Genomic DNA, 23,577 nt, shown 5'->3' on the forward strand with positions numbered 1-23,577 from the left:
ACAGTGATGATGGATGTTGGTAAACGTCTTGTTGTGATGCACAGGTCCCGATGGAGCCACAGCCATTCACAACTTCTAGTGTGGCTGACATAGGAGCTCAGGGCAATAATGGGGCTTCACAATGTTTCATCGAAATGTACGGCTGTGTGTCATCCGCATAGCAGTGAAAGTTATGTTTCCGAATGACATCACCAAGAGGTAAAATATACAGTGCCTTGCGAAAGTATTCGGCCCCCTTGAACTTTGCGACCTTTTGCCACATTTCAGGCTTCAAACATAAAGATATAAAACTGTTTTTTTTTTGTGAAGAATCAACAACAAGTGGGACTCAATCATGAAGTGGAACGACATTTATTGGATATTTCAAACTTTTTTAACAAATCAAAAACTGAAAAATTGGGCGTGCAAAATTATTCAGCCCCTTTACTTTCAGTGCAGCAAACTCTCTCCAGAAGTTCAGTGAGGATCTCTGAATGATCCAATGTTGACCTAAATGACTAATGATGATAAATACAATCCACCTGTGTGTAATCAAGTCTCCGTATAAATGCACCTGCACTGTGATAGTCTCAGAGGTCCGTTAAAAGCGCAGAGAGCATCATGGAGAACAAGGAACACACCAGGCAGGTCCGAGATACTGTTGTGAAGAAGTTTAAAGCCGGATTTGGATACAAAAAGATTTCCCAAGCTTTAAACATCCCAAGGAGCACTGTGCAAGCGATAATATTGAAATGGAAGGAGTATCAGACCACTGCAAATCTACCAAGACCTGGCCGTCCCTCTAAACTTTCAGCTCATACAAGGAGAAGACTGATCAGAGATGCAGCCAAGAGGCCCATGATCACTCTGGATGAACTGCAGAGATCTACAGCTGAGGTGGGAGACTCTGTCCATAGGACAACAATCAGTCGTATATTGCACAAATCTGGCCTTTATGGAAGAGTGGCAAGAAGAAAGCCATTTCTTAAAGATATCCATAAAAAGTGTCGTTTAAAGTTTGCCACAAGCCACCTGGGAGACACACCAAACATGTGGAAGAAGGTGCTCTGGTCAGATGAAACCAAAATTGAACTTTTTGGCAACAATGCAAAATGTTATGTTTGGCGTAAAAGCAACACAGCTCATCACCCTGAACACACCATCCCCACTGTCAAACATGGTGGTGGCAGCATCATGGTTTGGGCCTGCTTTTCTTCAGCAGGGACAGGGAAGATGGTTAAAATTGATGGGAAGATGGATGGAGCCAAATACAGGACCATTCTGGAAGAAAACCTGATGGAGTCTACAAAAGACCTGAGACTGGGACGGAGATTTGTCTTCCAACAAGACAATGATCCAAAACATAAAGCAAAATCTACAATGGAATAGTTCAAAAATAAACATATCCAGGTGTTAGAATGGCCAAGTCAAGTCCAGACCTGAATCCAATCGAGAATCTGTGGAAAGAACTGAAAACTGCTGTTCACAAATGCTCTCCATCCAACCTCACTGAGCTCGAGCTGTTTTGCAAGGAGGAATGGGAAAACATTTCAGTCTCTCGATGTGCATTACTGATAGAGACATACCCCAAGCGACTTACAGCTGTAATCGCAGCAAAAGGTGACGCTACAAAGTTTTAACTTAAGGGGGCTGAATAATTTTGCACGCCCAATTTTTCAGTTTTTGATTTGTTAAAAAAGTTTGAAATATCCAATAAATGTCGTTCCACTTCATGATTGTGTCCCACTTGTTGTTGATTCTTCACAAAAAAATACAGTTTTATATCTTTATGTTTGAAGCCTGAAATGTGGCAAAAGTTCGCAAAGTTCAAGGGGGCCGAATACTTTCGCAAGGCACTGTATAGTGAAAACAATAGTGGTCCTAAAACGGAGCCTTGAGGAACACCGAAATTTACAGTTGATTTGTCAGAGGACAATATATATATTTTTACATAGAACTATACATAATGAGGATGGCTCTAGATTGCAGCGAAAAGCTGTTTCAGGTGTTTGAAAAATGCAAAATTCTCCTTTTTATGGACAGGGGGCCTAATCCCCATTTGGACTACCATCCAACCTTCCTCACATACTTTGTGTCCCTTCAGATTTTTGGGGTGCATGAAGAGAGAGGGCACATATATGTTTGAGTGTGTATGTGTGCAGCTGTGCATGTGTGATAGTGAGCATGGCGCAGGACTGGCACGGTGGGAATACTGTGTTATTGCTGCAGAAGCACACTGAGACAACCTTATTGGAAGAGCAGATGGGCATTTCCATGAGGCTGTGCTGCTGTGGCCTGAATAAGGACAGCCTCTACCTCTCTTCTCCTCTCTCTGTTTCTCTTCTCTCTACTTCTCTTCTCTCTACTTCTCTTCTCTTTCGCTCTCTTTATCTGGCCTCACTCTCTCCCCCCTCCCTCTCTCTTCTTCCTCTCTCTCTCCCTTCTTCCTCTCGCTACACTATAGATATAAAAGTATGTGGACACCCCTTCAAATGAGTGGATTCGGCTATTTCAGTCACACCCATTGCTGACAGGTGTATAAAATCGAGCACACAGCCATGCAATCTCCACAGACAAACATTGACAGTAGAATGGCCTTACTGAAGAGCTCAGTGACTTTCAACGTGAATGCCACCTTTCCAACAAGTCAGTTCGTCAAATTTCTACCCTGCTAGATCTGCCCCAATCAACTGTAATTGCTTTTTTTTTTTCAAGTGGAAATGTCTAGGATCAACAATGGTTCAGCCGCGAAGTGGTAGGCCACACAAGCTCACAGAACGGGACCCCCGAGTGCTAAAGCACGCAGCGCGTAAAAATCGCCTGTCATTGGTTGCAACACTCACTACCGAGTTCCAAACTGCCTTTGGCAGCAACGTCAGCACAATAACTGTTCTTTGGGAGCTTCATGAAATTCGTTTCCATGGCCGAGCAGCCGCGGTTGGGGTGGTGTTGGAGGAGCAGTGGAAACCCAATCTCTGGAGTGATGAATCACGCTTCACCATCTGTCAGTCTGATGGACAAATCTGGGTTTGGAGGATGTCAGGAGAACGCTACATGCCCGAATGCATAGTGCAAACTATAACATTTGGTGGAGGAGGAATAATGGTCTGGGGATGTTTTTCATGCTTTGGGCTAGGCCCCTTAGTTCCAGTGAAGGGAAATCTTAACTCTACAGCATACACCAACATTCTAGACAATTCTGTGCTTCCAACTTTGTGGCAACAGTTTGGGGAGGCCCTTTCCTGTTTCAGCATGACAATTCACCCGTGCACAAAGCCAGGTCCATACAGAAATGGTGGCTGCGCTGGCTGCTGCTGTTGATCCTTCTCGCTCATTAACTTGTAGAAACCAGTTTGAAAATGATTTCCATAAACCATTAATCAATGGAATTGATCAAATGGAACAGAGATGTGTGCTTGCAAGCGCAAAATAAAATCAGATACTTCACACGGTATCAATAAGTTTTGATCATACTGTATAATCATTCTCACTGTAAATTTTCACCAGAAAACCTGAGCACCTCTTTAGGAAATCTGACTCTTCCCTCTAATATTGCACTGGGGAACTTGCACAGCAACCTCAGGTTTTCTATTTCTGAAACCCACCAAGTGTAAATTCAATAATTGTTTTCTCTGCATGGGGAGAAAACTTTGAAGTCATTTAGCTACTAAAGTCCAAACTAGCCATAGATGAATATCTTCTGCACCAACATAATCAATACACTACTGCTGTACCACTATTACGACATAACATTTCACCACCCTGGAGCCTTCTATTATTAATGCAATAATGAGTGCTGCACCACTCTAGTCTCTATTAGCTTTACACTATTTCAACTCCTGTACTTTTACTCTGTTTCTGTGTCAGGTTACTGTGTTTTGATACTGAGCCGTGGACATGGTGCTCGGCTGTGCTTTTGTCTTTCGGCACTCTGTTCTTCCACTGTGCTGGGTTTCTTGTCGGCGTGAAGAATACATGAGAGCTGAAAAACCTGTCAGAGCGCTGTTTGTTACGGTCATGTCTCTGTCTGAAATCTCCCTTTCCACACTCAGGCTGTGTGCTCCAGAGAGAACCTTGTTCCAAGTGATCTGCTCCATAGCAAACTCTTCCTATACAAATCCTCTCCTTGCCTGCTCCCTAATTTTCTTAATTAAATACAGAGCTCTCTCACGGGGGAGGAGTCTCCATGTGTCGGGAATAGTATGGGCTGCAAGTCTAATATGTTTAAGTCAGCTAGGCTGCAGTACAAAGTGAATATGGAACTAGAAGTTAATCAATAATAGTGATTCAAGAAAGATAAACAGTGTGAAAGATTTTTGTTTCTCAATACATGGGAGTATTCTGCTTGAAGTATATTTGATTTCTGTCTACCAGACTGACAGATCAGTAATTTGACCAAAAGTTAAGAGTTGCCTTTGAGCAAATAAATCTAATTGCTTGAGGAGTGAGGGATGGGTGGATCATGTCATTCCCCAAGGCACTGGCAACAATTTGTTATAGGTATCACTGGGCCTGAGAGCATTCACATCATTTGAGTGGTGAGGAAGCCAGACAAAGACAAGTAAGTCAGATACATGGTTTTAATCATTTCTCACAACACCACTGTACCCGTGACATGGCCTCTGGGTTACGCTTTATCTCATCTGGGACTGTGTATGGATTAATAAAAACAAACATACATCCTGGGGCATGGAAAATTACACTTAAGATTCTTGATGGAGGAGAAACTAAATATTGATGGGGAGTTATCTACTAATGTTGAGGAATGTATGTTTAGTTGCAGAGAAGACTATCGTATAAATGTGTGTACAATTTTCTTTTGATGCTGAACTCAGGCTTTTCCATTCCAAGTCATAGTAAGCTCAGTGATGTGTCAACTCGTACATGTTGATGTGTGGACATACTTAGGTGACAATTAATGGGTCTGCTACACAAGTCCTATGTCAATAGCATACCATCAAGCTGCCTGTCACAATCAGGTATGGCTCTGCATTAATTCATCAACACTGACAGCTGACTCAACATATGAAATAGTTTGCGCCATCCAGCAGTTAAATTTTTCTGACCCAATATTATTTTCTTTCTATCTCCTCACTCTTATAATTCTAGTGTTTTTGAAAAAGTGTGCTAAGTGCTAAGACGTTGTAAACTAGATGCCTTTCCTGGACTTAATTTATAAGACTTGTCGACAGTAGCGGTGCGTGGGTAAAATCACTGGGGAAGCCAAGCCAGAAAAAAATGCCATATTAATTTTACAGTACGTGATAATTGCATTGTTTGCTTTATAACCTGTTAGTTTATAAGCCTTGCGACTGTGATATACAGGTCTAAGGTCGAGACAAAAAGAAGACACCGTAGAAGAGTAAATTCAACCACACCTTTGTTTCATCACAAAACCGGAGAGCAACCTCTGTCCAGTGAAGTACACAAAGCATATTGCATGTAGCAAACAGTTACATGACCATCAGCATGGTCAAGCAAGTGAACTTTTCTGACATTTTCGAACCACTAAACAACTATTAATTTAGAACCACGGAGAGTTACCGCAAGTCGCAAAGAAAACAGAACAAGAGCTGCCTACACTATTCCAGCAACATTTTAACTTCAACATTTCATCATAATCAAGTCACCTATACTTAGTCTAATACAACTAAAATATATCAAAAACAATTGTACAATCTACATAAGCTACAGTTGAGGTCGGAAGTTTACATACACTAAGGTTGGCGTCATTAAAACTTGTTTTTCAACCACTCCACAAATTTCTTGTTAACAAACTATAGTTTTGGCAAATTGGTTAGGACATCTACTTTGTGCATGACAAAAGTAATTTTTCCAACATTGTTTTACAGACAGATTATTTCACTTATGTATCAACGTATCACAATTCCAGTGGGTCAGAAGTTTACATACACTAAGTTGACTGTGCCTTTAAACAGCTTGGAAAATTCCAGAAATTGTCATGGCTTTAGAAGCTTCTGATAGGCTAATTCACATAATTTGAGTCAATTGGAGGTGTACATGTGGATGTATTTCAAGGCCTACCTTCAAACTCAGTGCATCCTTGCTTGACATCATGGGAAAATCAAAAGAAATCAGCCAAGAACCCAGAAAAACAGTTGTAGACCTCCACAAGTCTGGTTCATCCTTGGGAGCAATTTCCAAATGCCTGAAGGTACCACGTTCATCTGTACAAACAATAGTATGCAAGTATAAATACTATGGGACCACGCAGCCGTCATACCGCTCAGGAAGGAAACGCGTTCTGTCTCCTAGAGATGAATGGTACTTTGGTGCAAAAAGTGCAAGTCAATCCCAGAACAACAGAAAAGGACCTTGTGAAGATGCTGGAGGAAACAGGTACAAAAGTATCTATATCCACAGTAAAATGAGTCCTATATCAACATAACCTGAAAGGCCGCTCAGCAAGGAAGAAGCCACTGCTCCATAACGACCATAAAAAAGCCAGACTACGGTTTGCAACTGCACATAGGGACAAAGATCGTACTTTTTTTTCATAATGACCATCGTTATGTTTGGAGGAAAATGGGGGAGGCTTGCAAGCCAAAGAACACCATCCCAACCCGTGAAGCACGGGGGTGGCAGCATCATGTTGTGGGGGTGCTTTGCTGCAGGAGGAACTTGTGCACTTCACAAAATTGATGGCATCACGAGGTAGGAAAATGATATGGATATATTGAAGCAACATATCAAGACATCGGTCAGGAAGTTAAAGCTTGGTCGCAAATATGTCTTCCAAATGGACAATGACCCCCAAGCACACTTCCAAAGTTGTGGCAAAATGGCTTAAGGACAACAAAGTAAAGGTATTGGAGTGAATGTCACAAAGCCCTGACCTCAATCCTATAGAACATTTGTGGGCAGAACTGAAAAAGCATGTGCGAGCAAGGAGGCCTACAAACCTGACTCAGTTACACTAGCTCTGTCAGGAGGAATGGGCCAAAATTCACCCAACATATTGTGGGAAGCTTATGAAAGGCTACCTGAAACGTTGACCCAAGTTAAACAATTTAAAGGCAATGCTACCAAATACTAATTGAGTGTATGTAAACTTCTGACCCACTGGGGATGTGATGAAAGAAATAAAAGCTGAAATAAATCACCCTCTACTATTATTCTGACATTTCACATTCTTAAAATAAAGTGGTGATCCTAACTGACCTAAAACAGGGAATTTTTACTTGGATTAAATGTCAGGAATTGTGAAAAACTGAGTTTAAATGTATTTGGTTAAGGTGTATGTAAACTTCCGACTTCAACTGTAAATATGATGTGGCTGAGCATGGTTCTGATTTCTGTGAGTGTGTGTGTGTGTGTGTGCATGTGTGTTCATGCAAGTAGAAAAAACATTTTGACTCACCCTACTTGCAGAGAAACGAGAATCCTCCTCTCTTTCATCTTTCATCACTCTGTCATACAGTACACACTTGTATATTTTGTTGTCCTAGGCTACCTGGCTAAAATGCTTGCTCACTAGCCTAATTTCCTTTCAAGGGCATGGTTAGCTCATGAACATTTGCCTTCTACATCTAGCTACATATTGAACTTCCATCCTCTCAGGCCAGGTGCACAATGTATGAATTTATGGTTGGATCATAATTGCCGTTTTAATCATTGGCCATTACAGAGAATTTAGTAAAAGTCCAAATCCTTATCTCTATCCATGACTAATTTAGGAATGGGTCAATTTGAGCTAATTAGCCACCAGAGGACAACAACACAATGAGATGCAGAACGAGTTTCTGTCAATGAGGTATGCTCTTGATGCGATGTGATTGGAGTGAAGCCAAATACAAACTGGCTTCTCCCGACTTTCTTTTGGTGCGCCAGGACCATTCACAGTTGAGCTAAATCAGTTTAGCTCAACGCTGATTGGCTATTACTATTTTTATTTTTTTATCAAGGGTGGCCAAATGCTCCCTTTCCTTGCGTTCAATACTCCCGAATGGTTGCAGCGATCTAAGGCGCTGCATATCAGTGCAAGAGGTGTCACTACAGTACCTGGTTCAAATCAGGCTGTATCACATCCGGCCATAATTGGGAGTCCTATAGGGCGGCACACAATTGGCCCAACGTCGTCTGGGTTTTTCCGGGGTAGGCCGTCATTGTAAATAAGAATTTGTTATACTGACTTGCCTAGTTAAATAAATGTAAAAACAAAAAAATGCTATGGGCGACAACAATGTCATACTCCTTTGGACCTGACAGCATCAGATAGATGGCCTACACATACAGAGGGGTGCTGTTTCACGCGCTCGGATGCTTTCTCAGGTGAGAATCGAAAGATACATTATTTCTTGTATTTTATTTTTTTTCTGTCAATTTTTTGGGGGAAGCCTGGCTTCCCTTGGCTTCCATGAATACACGCCAGTGCTTGTCAATGATTTCAGGGTTACATGCATCCAATTAAAATCATTGTTGCATTACAGTTGAGCAAACTACCCACTAGATACACACATGTTGAATCAACATTGTTTCCACGTCATTTGAATGAAATTACTTTGAACCAACTTGTAATAGACATTGAATTGACTTCTGTGCCCAGTGGGTAAAGGTTGTTGGTAGTGCTAATCTAGGAAGTTCTATTTTTAGATTAAAGTTAGACATAGATTTTGTAGTTTCTGAATCTTGTGTCAGTTGGCACTTAAGTTGGTCCTCAAATTCTCCTAGGAGAAAAAACTGGCTGCTGCTAGCTGTCTGAACATGTGTTTAAAAAGCCTGTCGAGGTGGGTTAGGGAAGGAGAGGTTTTTGGAGAATGTTTCATGGCAATAATAACTAGGGCTCCCAGTCAGGGAATCTCTAGTCAGCCAGGCAGGAAGCCTCCAGGGAAACACACTTTTCAAATATTAAACAGACAACTACTCATATGTTATAAACCGTTTCTATGGCAACATGCATAAAACGTAAGAACTATTTTGACTATTATTATATTATTTGACTTCCACCGTCTCTTGTTTAAAGAACAAGATATTTTAGTTACATATTACTGTAATAGTGTAGCAATAATTCCTGTGACGCATACCGTGGCAATATAAATCACCATATATGACATTCTGAGGTTTAGAGTCTAGATGGATGACTAGTTTGTATCTGGACAATTGAGGTCTTGGGTTCAATTTCAGCTGCTTCTGATTTTGCTTTTGTAGAATGTATTGTGTAATATTAATGCATTCATTTGAATAAATATCTCAGTTAGGAAATCACATCTGGTATTCATCCCTCTGATCTCAGAATAATAAGGAGGGTAGGTACCCTAGCGGTTAAGAGCGTTGCTGGATTGAATCCCAGATCAGACAGGATGAAAAATATGCCGATGTGCCCTTGAGCAAGGCACTTAACACTAATTGTTCCTGTAAGTCGCTCTGGATAAGAGCGTCTGCAAAACAGAAAACGTAATAAAGAGTCCTGTGATTAAGACTCATTTAGGCACATCACAACAGATTTCCCTTGACATCTCCCAATGTTTGGCTTCATTTACGCTGCATTTTCAACTAGCAAAAATGTTTAATAATCGTTAATTATTATGATATACAGAATTAATTAGATATCTCATAGAGGTCTTGGTCAAATAACCCTGATCTTCTATATATGGCCGTGCATACTATTTCAACATAATTTCAGAACACCTAGAAATCTATTTTCTTATTCTTGACTTGTATCTTAAAATTGCACAAATTAAATGTCAAACATAGTATTGAATGCCTACGTAAATCATGATGTGCTATCAAATTTCATTAAAGGAAAGGTTTGCTGGAATTCAGGATGTTATGCTATGAGAGTGAGACCCTGAATTAAAAGAGAATACATGTGGCGTGGCATTCTTTGGCATGGTCAGACCAGAATCCCCTTCTGTCTGTCTCTCTGTGTCTGTCACACCCTGACCTTAGAGAGCCTTTTTATTCTCTATTTTGGTTAGGTCAGGGTGTGACTAGGGTGCGTACTCTAGTTTTTTTTATTTCTATGTTGGCCTGGTATGGTTCCCAATCAGAGGCAGCTGTCTATCGTTGTCTCTGATTGGGGATCATATTTAGGCAGCCTTTCCCCACCTGTTTGGTGTGGGATCTTGATTTTGTATTGTTGCTTTTTAGCCCTTCAAAGTTGGATGTTTGTTTTGTTACTCTTTATTTGTTTTGTTGCTGGTTTACATTAATTACTATGATGAACGCCTTCCACGCTGCACCTTGGTCCAATCCTTCCAACAACGATCGTTAGAGTGTCTGTCTTTTTCTGTGCATTTCTTTATAGTTAAATGAATCTATAAATAATCTATATCTAAATGTAGTTCATATCGTGTGTTTCCATATCAAGCCAATGAATCATCTGATATTGCATGGCTTTATTGGTGGATGTTGTTGACAATGTGGTAGATCAGATATGACATATCTGGGTAGTAGGCTATGTGGGCATCCCTGGAGCCCGTGGCATCCCCAGGATGTTGTCACACAATCAGCAGAAAGGAGATTTGTGAAATACACTGCTGGGACTCAGAGGGAGATGAGAGGCTACAGATTGGAGTGAGACTGATTGTCCCTGTTGGCCAAAATGCTAGTGAGACTACAGTATTCTGTATCAGATATGGCTCATTTCATCAACTTACGAAATTATGAGTTATAAAGAAATGACCCACATGCAATATCTGTTTTGATTCAATAAAATATCAGAGATACCATTAATGCAGTGAATTGTAATACATGTATAACAGATAGTACTAAACTTTACCAGTACTATTATGAGGGTGTAAAGCAGGCATCATCAACTAGATTTAGTTGAGAACTCAGGGGGGCAACTAATATGAGCCAAATTTGGCCTGTGGGCTGCCAGTTGGGGAACCCCGGTGTAAAGTCTAGGTACAGTAAATACCTACAGTATTGTTGAAATCTTGATCATGGTCTCATGGTACCTCTCTCCCTCTCCAGGTGGCCAACCTCCTTCGTCTTTTCCAGATTCCTCAGATCAGCTACGCCTCCACCAGTGCCAAGCTCAGTGACAAGAGCCGCTATGACTACTTTGCCCGCACGGTGCCCCCTGACTTCTATCAGGCCAAGGCCATGGCAGAGATCCTGCGCTACTTCAATTGGACCTACGTGTCCACCGTGGCATCGGAGGGCGACTACGGTGAGACAGGTATCGATGCCTTCCAGCAGGAAGCCCGCGCCAGCCAGATCTGCATCGCCACTTCAGCTAAGGTGAGCCGCTCGATGAACCGCTACAGCTACGACCAGGTGATCCGCTCACTACAGCAGAAGTCCAACGCCAAGGTGGTCATCCTCTTCACACGCAGTGAGGACGCCCGGGAACTGCTGGTAGCCGCCAACCGCATGAACGTGTCCTTCATCTGGGTGGCCAGCGACGGCTGGGGGAGACAAGATAGCGTGGTGAGAGGCAGCGAGGCTGTGGCAGATGGGGCCTTCACCATCGAGCTGGCCTCCTACCCAATCCTTCAGTTTGCTGAGTACTTCACAGGCCTGAACCCCTACAACAACACACGTAACCCCTGGTTCAGGGAGTTCTGGGAGAATCGTTTCCAGTGTAGCCTCCATGACCTGGGCTGTGGGAAGCACTCACTGCGCGATGGCCTGTTTGAGCCGGAGTCGAAGATCATGTTTGTGGTGAATGCTGTCTATGCCATGGCTCATGCCCTGCACAACATGAGGCAGACACTGTGCCCCAACTCCACCACCAAGGTCTGTGATGCTCTGAAGCCAGGCAACGGCAGGAGGTTCTACAGGGAGTATATTCTCAAGACCAAGTTTGATGGTGAGTTAAGAAGATTGATGTGTATGGCTATGACAAGGCTACATGACTATACTGTATACAGAGAAATGAGATGTTCTATATCTTAAAAAAATACTATATCTAGGATTGTTACCGTGACCATATTACCGCCACACCGGCAGTCACGAGTCAAATTCCAAGTCAAATTCCACGTGACCGCTGGGTCATGCCACGGTAACTGTGCTCTAATGATGCCTATGGTCATTAGTAACCTACCAAACAGCAGCAGGCTGCTGAGGGAAGGAAGGCTCAGAATAATGGTCAGAATGGTGCAAATGAAATGGCGTGAAACACATGGAAAGCATACGTTTGCTATATTTGGTACCATTCCACTTTTGACGCTCCAGCCATTACCAGGAGCCTGTCCAACCCGATTAAGGTGCCACCAACCTCCTGCGACGCCAATACTCTGCACTCTATTGTCCCTCTAATCACTGTGTCATCAATGCAAATGAAATCGAAAATCAAATCAAACACTTCATGGGAGCCCTGCCATTCACAGTTTGAGAGGAATATGATCACCTGTTGGTCAGTGAGAGCCAGCTCCTTATAGCTGGTTGATGCATGGAAAGAAATGTGTTCCTATAAGCCCATGTTGTACAACATTTCTATAGGCTATGCAATTGCGTGAGAAAACATAGTTTTGATGGCCTCTATTAAAAAGAGGAGGACCCAATCATATTTCTATAGGCTTACAATATTTATTTCACACACTTCCTAAAATTAAGCCCATTGCTTTGCTTTACACCTGGAGTAGCCTACCTGGCTGGCATGAAAATGAAACACCAGAAAAGCGTCCTCCATTTGCTATTGAAGTGCATACAGATGACATGTCTTTTTTCCACTACTCTTGTTCCGAAAGATGTATGATAATGGCCTTTCTAAATCAAAACTAATTTCACACATAAAAAATTTAGTATATGTAAAGACCAGATTAAATTGAGAATAGTCTGATGGGTGAGAATATTATCACTTGTGAATGATGCCCAGTGTGTGCAGTCTAAAAGGCAAGGAACAGTGTATGCAATTTTTCAAATCAGTCGCATGTATCATGTAGCCAAGCCCATAGGCCTATATGTTTTAGAGAGCCCATAGGCTGTAAGCCTCTAAGGTTTGGAGAGTCCAGAGCCCATAGCCTACAGAGCCTAGAGAAACATGTTCTTATAAGCCCAGTTATTGCGCAATCGTGTGAGTTTTGACTGGACATTTTTTAAAAGAGGATCCCAGTTTTCTCGTTTAGCTATATTTATTGCTAAATTCTTAAAATTATGCACATGGTCCCTCTCCCTCATGGTTGAACATTGAAAAGCTTGAGGTAAATGATGACACTGGGGCAGAATTGTTTTACAAATGGGACAGAAAATCTATAAAAACCATCACAGACAACCCTTTAATCATACATTCTGTCCTGGCATTGTGCAAACTGCATGAGCTGTTCGGACGAGAGGGATTCCTTTCCCCTAAAACCCCTTTATGGAACAATAGATTGATTCCTATGTTTTTCCAGAATAGTAACTTTAGACCATGGTCTGATAAGGGGGGGGGGGGAATCACTCTTCTGGAACATTGTTACGAGGAGGGAGTTCTTATGTCTTTTGATCAGCTGAAACAGAAATACCACTTGCCTAACAGGGACTTCTTTAGCTACCTACAACTACGAAACTTTATTAGGGTGACTCTCAAGGGACAATGGAACCTACCTAAGATGTCACCTATTGAACAACTCTGCCACGCTGACCAACCACTGTTCAAGATCATTTCCCATATATACGATGCTCTTATGTCAGGACTAACACTGCCTGGGCTAGATAAACCCAGACTTAGATGGGAAAAAGATCTGGGTATTGATCTTGATGAGGATCTATGGAGTGACCTATGCAGGGATGGTGTTACATCCACATTGAACTCCAGATACAGACTGATCCAGTTTAATTTCCTCCATCAGCTCTATATCACCCCATCTAGACTGCACAAGTTCAACCCAGATATCTCCTCCCTATGTTTTAGACGTGGCTCAGATGAAGGAACATTCCTCCATTCCACTTGGCAGTGTTCAAAACTACACGGTTTCTGGCAGGGGGTATGCGATACCATATCCTCAATTCATGGGGTTGCATTCCCTTTAGACCCAGCGGTCTGTCTACTGGGTAACTTTACTAACACCAATCTTAGGCAAAGCCATACTATAAAGCTAACAGAAATATTGCTAGCGATTGCCAAGAAATGTATTGCCTTGAAATGGAAATTGGATTCCTCCCTGCCAGTTGCAATGTGGCTATCGGAAGTTAATAGTTGTATCCCTTTGAAGAAAATCACTTACTGCTTGAGGAATAAGTTAAAGACATTTTACAGAATTTGGCAACCTTTTATTGACTATATGGAGAATCTCCGCCCGCATCTCATTGATTGAATCTATATATAATCCTCACATAATGTTTCACACGTAATGTATAATATGTAGCCTATGGCAGGTGATCCAATGTCTCGTTATTATTTTTTTCTTATTGTATGTTTGTATATATAATTATAATTATAATTATTTTTTTGTTAAGCTCGTCTGTAACTGTCACTTTGTCCCATCGTTGTCTAATATCTTTTCACTTTTGTTTTGAATGTTCTTAATTGGAAAATGCAAAAAAATAAAATAATAAAAAATAAAATAAAATAAATGATGCACATTAATCTGTTTTACGAACGGTGTAGCATACATGGTATATTTAAAACGTAACCTCCATTCGCTATTCAAGTGCAGGCTACTGATGACATCTGTTATTTTGTGGGTCATTCTAAATAAAAAGATATTCCACACATATACAGCATTAGTAGGATATACGTAAATACCAGATAATAAATTGAGAGTAGTCTGATGGGTGAGAAATTATCCAGTGCTTGCCAAATTGTGAATGAGATACTGATGAAGTGTGTGCAGCCTGCCTTTAATGCAACTCAATTTCATTAGAGTTGCATCATGCAGCCTTAGAATATATTAGAAATCAAAACATATAGCCTAACGTTTGTATCACAACTAAATCTGCATGAATAACTCTAAATGAAGCATGTAGGAGGACCTGTTTCTTTGTCAACCACTCAACACAGAATAGCCGCATGTGCTCACTCCTTCGTAAATCGTTTGGATAAAATATCCTTTCGATGTTATTCAGCTATGTTCAATTGTATTGTTCTTACTATAAAATAATATAAAATAATGCCATGGGAATTATAAGCAAATCTCGCCTAATGAACTAGTGTAGCCTACAGCTATATGGCATAGCCAGATCAGGGCCTAACATATTGATGGCTCAGAATATGCTATTCTGTTCTTCTGAAATAGGCTACATTTTCTTCATACCATAATGTTTCTTTAGACCTGCCTAAAATAAATCATGGATTTATTGTGATAGTGTAGGCTATATTAAATGGATTTATTAGACTTTTTAAAACTGTACATGTTCCAAAGGTCTGCTAAGTGTGGAAGCCGGAGATGCTAAACGTGTTTATGTTAAATAAAGGTCAATTACTGTGAGACCTGCAGTGATTTGCATGACAATCACCAGCGGCTGACAACATTTGATGACCTCCGTAGTCTAACTGTATCCTAAGAATGTGATTTCTCTTTAGATTATTGCCAGAGAACAAATAGACCATATTCAACTCGGTTATTAGTACTTAATTTGGTCTATCTATATTATCCTTTTCTCTAATTATCCTCTCACCACATAATGTTGAAAATTAAAACTACACTGCATGATATCTTGCAATCATAATCTACCCATGAGTTCCCTGCTTGGTGACAAATTTGATTACATCAAATTAGATCCATTGTATCAATTCCTACCTAAACATAGGAACAGTGCTATGACTTATTCAAGTTGTTGTTTATAATACTGCTGAAGATAACAGCTTGCAACGATTCAATTTGCAAAGATGAAACATCCATGTCCAGCCTCACTCTCTGAGGCTCATTTTGTCACACATCTCATCTGCCTGGAGTGTGAGGACAGTGATTTGTCCCAGAACCTGGATATCACAAATAGGAATTACTGTACATAAACACTTTCATCAGGCATTGACACTCTCATTCATGTGGTGAGCAGAGATAGTTAGCAAGTGTAACAGATCATTTATTTAAAACCCTATAGCATCAACACATCTGTACAACACCACCAAGCCAAATGCTCTGACTATCTAACTACTAAACCATTGACTGAGTAAGTAGTCTTAAAGTATTGATGGAGTAAAAGGCAATAATATTTTCATGCATGAGTAATGGTGGGTGGTTTGAAGTCCATGAGGGTTGCTTTACCCAAGCAATCCATCTCAGCCGTTCATGGATTTTAGATGGATCCCCAGGGGATCTTGCTGTCAGAAGACATCAGATTGGACTACAAGACTACAATCGTCCAATGGCCTGAAGTGTATGGACATCTGTGGGGAGAAGGCAGTACAGCAGGGTCACAAATGATCCTTCATCCATAGTAAAGCCCTGTTTCCTCTAGTTAAAAGAAACGGGCCTATTCAGCTAAGAATGGTTCTAAAAAAAATCCAATAAATACATTGATATTTCTATACATGGCTTGCAAATAGTTTTTCCATAGTTAGACATTATGGATTTATTAATTTTCAATCTTTTTGACATGGTACAAAGGGATTGTAACTGTTTATTCCAGGGTGATGAAGTAATGGATAATTAACAAGAGGCTATGCGTTCTAGGGAAATAATAAACAACGTGGAAGGTGTATTCCATGACGCGCTAGGTGAGTGGAACTGACCTTTCCAGAGAACACATGGAGCCCGATTTAATTATCCCTTTTATACCATGGTTATAATTAAGCAATAACGCCCTTGAACCCAGAGATTATCGTGTGTTATACTACGGGTGAGTCTAATCCCGGATGCTGATTGGTTAAAACCGTATTCCACAAATTAACACAGGCTAAATCTATGACGTTGAAATGCCTATTTACTCTGTTCCATCTGACCGCACAATCCACTGTCTCATCAGATCAGCCAGGCAATTTATATACTAGATCTACTCAGGAAAAGCATCTAGACATGATCTCCCTTCTAGACTAGCATTTGATTTTCAACAGTGGAGATTTGAATAACCTTGCTGTCTGTCTCGCCAACATTTGCAACATTGTTTCAATATTGAAATTCGATCTCTAGCTGTCCTATGGTAATGAACGTTTCGGGAGTCCAGATGAGACAGACAGGCTGGCAGATTTTTTAAACCAGTCGAAATCATGAATCAGCATAATTTTTATGGATATACTGTATTTTCTCATGTTTTGACCCAGTCGTTCATTCTAATCATTCTATTCATTCGACGTTGCTATGCTAAACAAATCGTTGGCATGTAGTTAGCTAGCAGACATGCAATGATGATGAGAGACAAGAATTACAATAAAGAATTATTTAATAAATATCCAATATTCCTACATAGGCAACAATTTATGGTTGGCGAGTCCGAGCTAACCAACCTAGCTGGCGATTTCTGGGAGAATAGTGAAGTTTCCGTTAATAGTGAAGTTTCCGTTGATGGCACGCCATTAGAAGAACTCTCCATGGTCCTGGAACTGGTTAGTGACTGCCAGTGATTTCCTCTTCTTTGGCGGAGAATGGGACTTCCCTCTCACATCGTTGCCAGCTAAAATGGCGCGCCAGCACTTTATGTTCTCCATGTTAGGGGCTGCCAATAACTATTGAGTGAGCTCTCACACCGATGGCCACTCACAGATATTTCCCTTGCCTCCAGGCCTGCATCGGATAACTTTTACATTCTGAAGTTGCTACCCAAGCGGGCTGGTCGTTAGTTATTTTCTCATGTTTTGACCCAGTCGTTCATTCTAATCATTCTATTAATTCGACTTTGCTATATAATTGGCATGTAGCTATCTATCTCAGATTAAATGATGATGAGAGACAATAACTTCAATAAATAAGGATTTAATAAATATCCAATAGGCCTACATATGCTGCCTTGCGCCGGTTTCCCTTGTAAATTATTCGTTTCACGTTCATTGTTCAATCTTAGGCTGGCTAGCCTACTCGCACGGGAGAGATGACATTTGTAAAATGATACATTGTTGCACAGGTCATAGAGGAGGGAGACTGGTAGATTTATAAAACCCTCAACTGTTGCAAACCAAATAGTAGTGATTTTTTTCCCAGAGGGAGATAAAGTTAATTAATTTCCTGCCTGCAACTGTGGAATTATGGTATTTTGCGGGAGTTGTTGTCCCCTATCAACCAATCAGGATCCAAACAACCCGTTTTATAATTTAACACATTTGCCTCTAGAAATGGCCATTTAGAGTAGAAATGTGTTCAACGCCAAGCACTCCCCCATTCTCATCAACGGGGCTGTAGTGGAGCAGATTGAGAGCTTCAAGTTCCTTGGTGTCCACATCACCAACAAACTGTCATGGTCCAAACACACCAAGACAGTCGTGAAGAGGGCTCGACAACACCTATTCCCCCTCAGGAGACTGAAAAGATTTGTCATGGGTCCTCAGATCCTCAAAAGGTTATACAGCTGCACCATTGAGAGCATCACCGCCTGGTTGCATCATCGCCTGTTATGGCAACTGTTTGGCATCCATCTACAAGGCGCTACAGAGGGTAGTCCGTATGGCCCATTACATCACTGGGGCCAAGCTTCCCGCCATCCAGGACCACTATAACATGAGGTGTCAGAGGAAGGCCCTAAAAATTGCCAAAGACTCCAGCCGCCCTAGTCATAGACTGTTCTCTCTGCTACCGCATGGTAAGCGGTACTGGAAGTCAAGGTCCAAAAGGCTTAAACAGTTAATCAAATTACTACCTGGACTATTTGCATTGACCCCCCTTTTTATGTTGCTGCTAATGTTTGTTATCTATTATCTATGCATAGTCACTTTACCCCTACATACGTGTACATATTTACTCAATTACCTTGACTAACCTGTAGCCCCGCACATTGACTCAGTACCAGTTCCCCCTGTATATAGCCTTGTTACTAGATTGCTACAGTAGCTGCTGTGGTAACTAAACAAACAGATGTGCTTGTTTAGCTAACCAACCATTAGTCCTAGCTTGCTATTACGAAAATCTAATTCAACAATACCAATAATGTTTTGAAATCGACTTTTGCTTTATAAAGCAATTCAAACAAAACATGTAAGAATGAATTATAGCCATTGAATTCTACCATGGCAATATGCTGTGCGTTATAGGGAAATCATTCCCTTCAAGCCAATAAGAAACGAGTATTCAACAATGCCATGGAATAATCTGCTGTAAACCCATAGTTTTTGGCACCTGAATAGTAAAACAGACTTCTGAATCGCATTCACATTCAAGTGCAATAAACCTGTGTCAAAGAAAACAGAGTCAACCTTCTGGCTTCAATTATGTAAATGCTGGGTTTGCACCTGTGTCCCCGATGCATCAGCTACTGTTCAATCCCATGTGGAAGGAATGGAATGTCAGAGGGGAGATACAGAGAGGTGAAGTGATGAAGCAGAAACAAGCTCATTCCATCAAAACATGTCGATGCCAAGATCCTTGGTTCATTGTACACATAATGCTAGGAAAGAAAAACACAATTAATTCAAAATACCAATCTTAGTCAGAGTTCAAAGGGTTGATCATATATTGTATTGTTATGGATAGACATTAATTTGCTTATTTGACTTTCAACTATCATAACACGTCCATGGTCTTCTCTTTCAGCTCCATTCCGTCCAGCAGACACAGAGAACATGGTGAGGTTCGATGCCTTTGGAGACAGCCTGGGCCGCTACAACATATTCCACTACCACAAAGAGGACGGGCGCTATGTCTACCATAAGGTGGGCTACTGGGCCCAGAGTCTGACCTTCAACACCAGCCAGATCCCCTGGGAGGGTCATGCTGTACCCACCTCCCAGTGTAGTGACCCCTGCAGGAAGAACGAGGTGAAAAGCATGCAGCCTGGAGACGTGTGCTGCTGGATCTGCATCCCTTGCCAGTCCTACCAGTACCTGATGGATGAGTTCACCTGCGCCGACTGCAAGTTTGGCGAATGGCCCCTGGCCAACTTGACGAGCTGCTACAACCTGCCTGAGGAGTACATCCGCTGGGAGGACGCCTGGGCTATAGGCCCGGTTACCATCTCCTGCCTGGGCATGATGTGTACACTCTTCATCATTGGCCTCTTCCTCAAGCACAACGACACCCCCGTGGTGAAGGCCAGTGGGCGGGAAGTGTCCTACATTCTCCTGCTGGGTGTTTTGATGTGCTACAGCATGACTTTCATCTATATCGCCAAGCCCTCCATGGCTGTGTGTACCCTACGTCGACTTGGCCTGGGCACCTCCTTCGCTGTTTGCTACTCAGCGCTCCTCACCAAGACCAACCGCATCGCACGCATCTTCAGCGGAGTGAAGGATGGAGCCCAGCGGCCGAGGTTCATCAGCCCTGCCTCCCAGGTGGCCATCTGTGGGGGTCTGATCTCTTGCCAACTGGTGGTGGTGGTGGTCTGGCTGCTGGTGGAGACCCCAGGAGTCAGGAAGGAGGTGAGCCCAGAGAGGAGGGACATAGTTACCCTCAAGTGCAACAGCAAAGACTCCAGCATGCTCATGTCCCTCACCTACAACTGCATCCTCATCATCCTCTGCACCGTGTACGCCTTCAAGACCAGGAAGTGTCCAGAGAACTTCAACGAGGCCAAGTTCATTGGATTTACCATGTACACCACCTGTATCATCTGGCTGGCCTTCCAGCCCATCTTCTACGTCACGGCCAGCGACTACAGGGTGAGTTACCAACTCTATGGGCCAGATTCAGACTTGAGATATGTAGTTTTAACTCTTTACACTCATGGGAATTGGCATATATATGGATAGGGCCAAATTGAAATGTTTCTTACATAATAAATCTGAAAATACATAAGTATGGTAGCAATTGAAAGGGAACAGTTTGGAGTTAATAGGAACATCTGTTCACTCTGTCCAGAACAACCCGGGGTATGACGTCATGTTATCTTGTAACTGCACATCAAACACAGTGATCATAGATGTTGACACAGATATTACATGTGTTATGATTTGGAGATGTGAAGTTCACATTTGGACTCACGTGTGTTTGACTTGTTTGTATGACATCAAAGCTGTATTTATTATAAACCTCGATATCTCATCTTTCAAAATACATTGAGTCATCTTAATTTACAACATTTCCCTCACTCAGAAAACAAAACATTTGCAAATGTTGCCCAATTACCGGGATGGGGGCAACTTCTTGTCACGCATGGTGCTCAAGTTCAGAATGTGGGGGGGTACGTCAATAAAATATGGATTGAAGTAAAACATAAAAGACTCAAGTCCTTGTTAAGTCAAATAGAGCCCAGAAATGTTGTTATTCTGGTATAAATAGTCACTGCTTTTCCAAAGAATAACACCACAACATCAACACACTGCCTAACATATATCTACTTTACAAGCTGAGGTTGAAGACACACAAAATGGATCCCTTTGATGTTAATTCTACTTGTGTTTTTCCTGTGTCCTAATAGTCATAAGTCAGGGAATGTGAGTTTGGCGCATTGAATCTTTTCTAAAGCACCTGCGAGTTGAGATGAGAGATATCAAATCCCTTTGAACACTTCTCTTCAACTTTGATAAAAGCAGCAGCTCTCTTTTCATGTGGCTGAAAAATCTGCTCCAGATGAGAACAAAGGCTCAGAGGAGATCATATCATATATGTTTTAATAGGTGGGATGGATTTGGACTGAAAACACACTTGAAATCAGCTACTGAATGACAATTAGCATAGAACAAACGATTAGTCAATGGATTTATTAAGTAATGCTCTCCAACACTGCGTTAATATTGTATGTGTATACTTTACACAAGTGTGTATGTGGTGTGTGGACAGCAGAGCAAAAAGCATAACAGCCTGAAAAATATTTCTGTGGCCAAGTGACCTAATCATACTTGGATTGTTAAGTCTTGAACTTAAAGATCTGATGACGGAGAGAGAGAGTTCCAGAAAGACATACTGAGCTCTGTGGTGTTTGGTTCCCTCTGGGATCCCTCTGTGGACTGGAGCTGGGGCGAGAGGCAGAGAGAGGTCCCCTGGTGACCCTATACTTCTGCAGACACAGATGGGCAGGCTGGAGAGCATGAGGTCTGGAGGTGGGACAGAACATCCCTGTGCGTAGTTGTGTGGAATGGAGTGTGAAAGAGCAGGACGTTGAGTCCCAGCTGTGTCCCGTGCGTTGGGATTATGGTATGTCTCCCAGGGCTTCAGAGTGACCCTACCTCATGGCAGAAGGGGGAGGGGAAAGAGTGGGACACGGACAGAACAGAGTGTCAGATCAACACAGATAACTAATCTGACCACTCTGATTATCTCTGGTGCAACTGAACTGAAATAGTGGCTCATGTGATTTGTTTTGTCTGCTGTGAGGGATATACAGTGCCTTGCAAAAGTATTCAAACCCTTGGCATTTTTCCTATTTTGCTGTATTACAACCTGTAATTTAAATGGATTTTTATTTGGATTTCATGTAATGGACATACACAAAATAATCCAAATTGGTGAAGTGAAATGAAAAAAATAACTTGTTTCAAAAAATTATGAAAAACAAAAATTGGAAAAGTGGTGCATGCATGTGCATTCACCCCCTTTGCTATGAAGCCCCTAAATAAGATCTGGTGCAACCAATTACCTTCAGAACTCACATAATTAGTTAAATAAAGTCCACCTGTGTACAATCTAAGTGTCACATGATCTCAGTATACAGTGGCGCAAAAAAGTATTTTTAAATTTTTTTAATGAATTTATTTGCAAATTATGATGGAAAATAAGTATTTGTTCAATAACAAAAGTTTATCTCAATACTTTGTTATATAGCCTTTGTTGGCAATGACAGAGGTCAAATGTTTTCACAAGGTTTTCACACACTGTTGCTGGTATTTCGGCCCATTCCTCCATGCAGATCTCCTCTAGAGCAGTGATGTTTTGGGGCTGTTGTTGGGCAACACGAATTTTCAACTTTTCAAAGATTTTCTATGGGGTTGAGATCTGGAGACTGGCTAGGCCACTCCAGGACCTTGAAATGCTTCTTACGAAGCCACTCCTTCATTGCCCGGGCGGTGTGTTTGGGATCATTGTCATGCTGAAAGACCCAGCCACGCTTCATCTTCAATGCCCTTGCTGATGGAAGGAGGTTTTCACTCAAAATCTCACGATACATGGCCCCATTCATTCTTTCCTTTACACGGATCAGTCGTCCTGGTCCCTTTGCAGAAAAACAGCCCCAAAGCATGATGTTTCCAACCCCATGCTTCACAGTAGGTATGGTGTTCTTTGGATGCAACTCAGCATTCTTTGTCCTGCAAATATGACGAGTTGAGTTTTTACCAAAAAGTTATATTTTAGTTTCGTCTGACCATATGACATTCTCCCAATCGTTTTCTGGATCATACAAATGCTCTCTAGGAAACTTCAGACGGGCCGGGACATGTACTGACTTAAGCAGGGGGACACGTCTGGCACTGCAGGATTTGAGTCCCTGGCGGCGTAGTGTGTTACTGATGGTAAGCTTTGTTACTTTGGTCCCAGCTCTCTGCAGGTCATTCACTAGGTCCCCCCGTGTGGTTCTGGGATTTTTGCTCACCGTTCTTGTGATAATTTTGACCCCACGAGGTGAGATCTTGCGTGGAGACAGAGGACAGAGGAGCCTCTTAAAGAAGTTACAGGTCTGTGAGAGCCAGAATTCTTGCTTGTTTGTAGGTGACCAAATACTTATTTTCCACCATAACATGCAAATAAA

General features: G+C 41.7%; 1 protein-coding gene across 1 annotated transcript in view; it reads left to right on the plus strand.

Annotated features, from left to right (window-relative positions):
* The window catches only part of LOC112217088 (metabotropic glutamate receptor 2-like), a 65,210-nt gene that overhangs the window by 36,029 nt on the left and 5,604 nt on the right, over positions 1-23,577 (plus strand). Inside the window, exons 3-4 of the mRNA XM_024377385.2 lie at positions 10,918-11,758; positions 19,491-20,554. Of these exons, the coding sequence (XP_024233153.1) occupies positions 10,918-11,758; positions 19,491-20,554 (1,905 nt within the window). The remainder of the gene's footprint in view (positions 1-10,917; positions 11,759-19,490; positions 20,555-23,577) is intronic.

Source organism: Oncorhynchus tshawytscha, linkage group LG02 (assembly GCF_018296145.1).
Source record: "Oncorhynchus tshawytscha isolate Ot180627B linkage group LG02, Otsh_v2.0, whole genome shotgun sequence".
Lineage (NCBI taxonomy): Eukaryota > Metazoa > Chordata > Actinopteri > Salmoniformes > Salmonidae > Oncorhynchus > Oncorhynchus tshawytscha.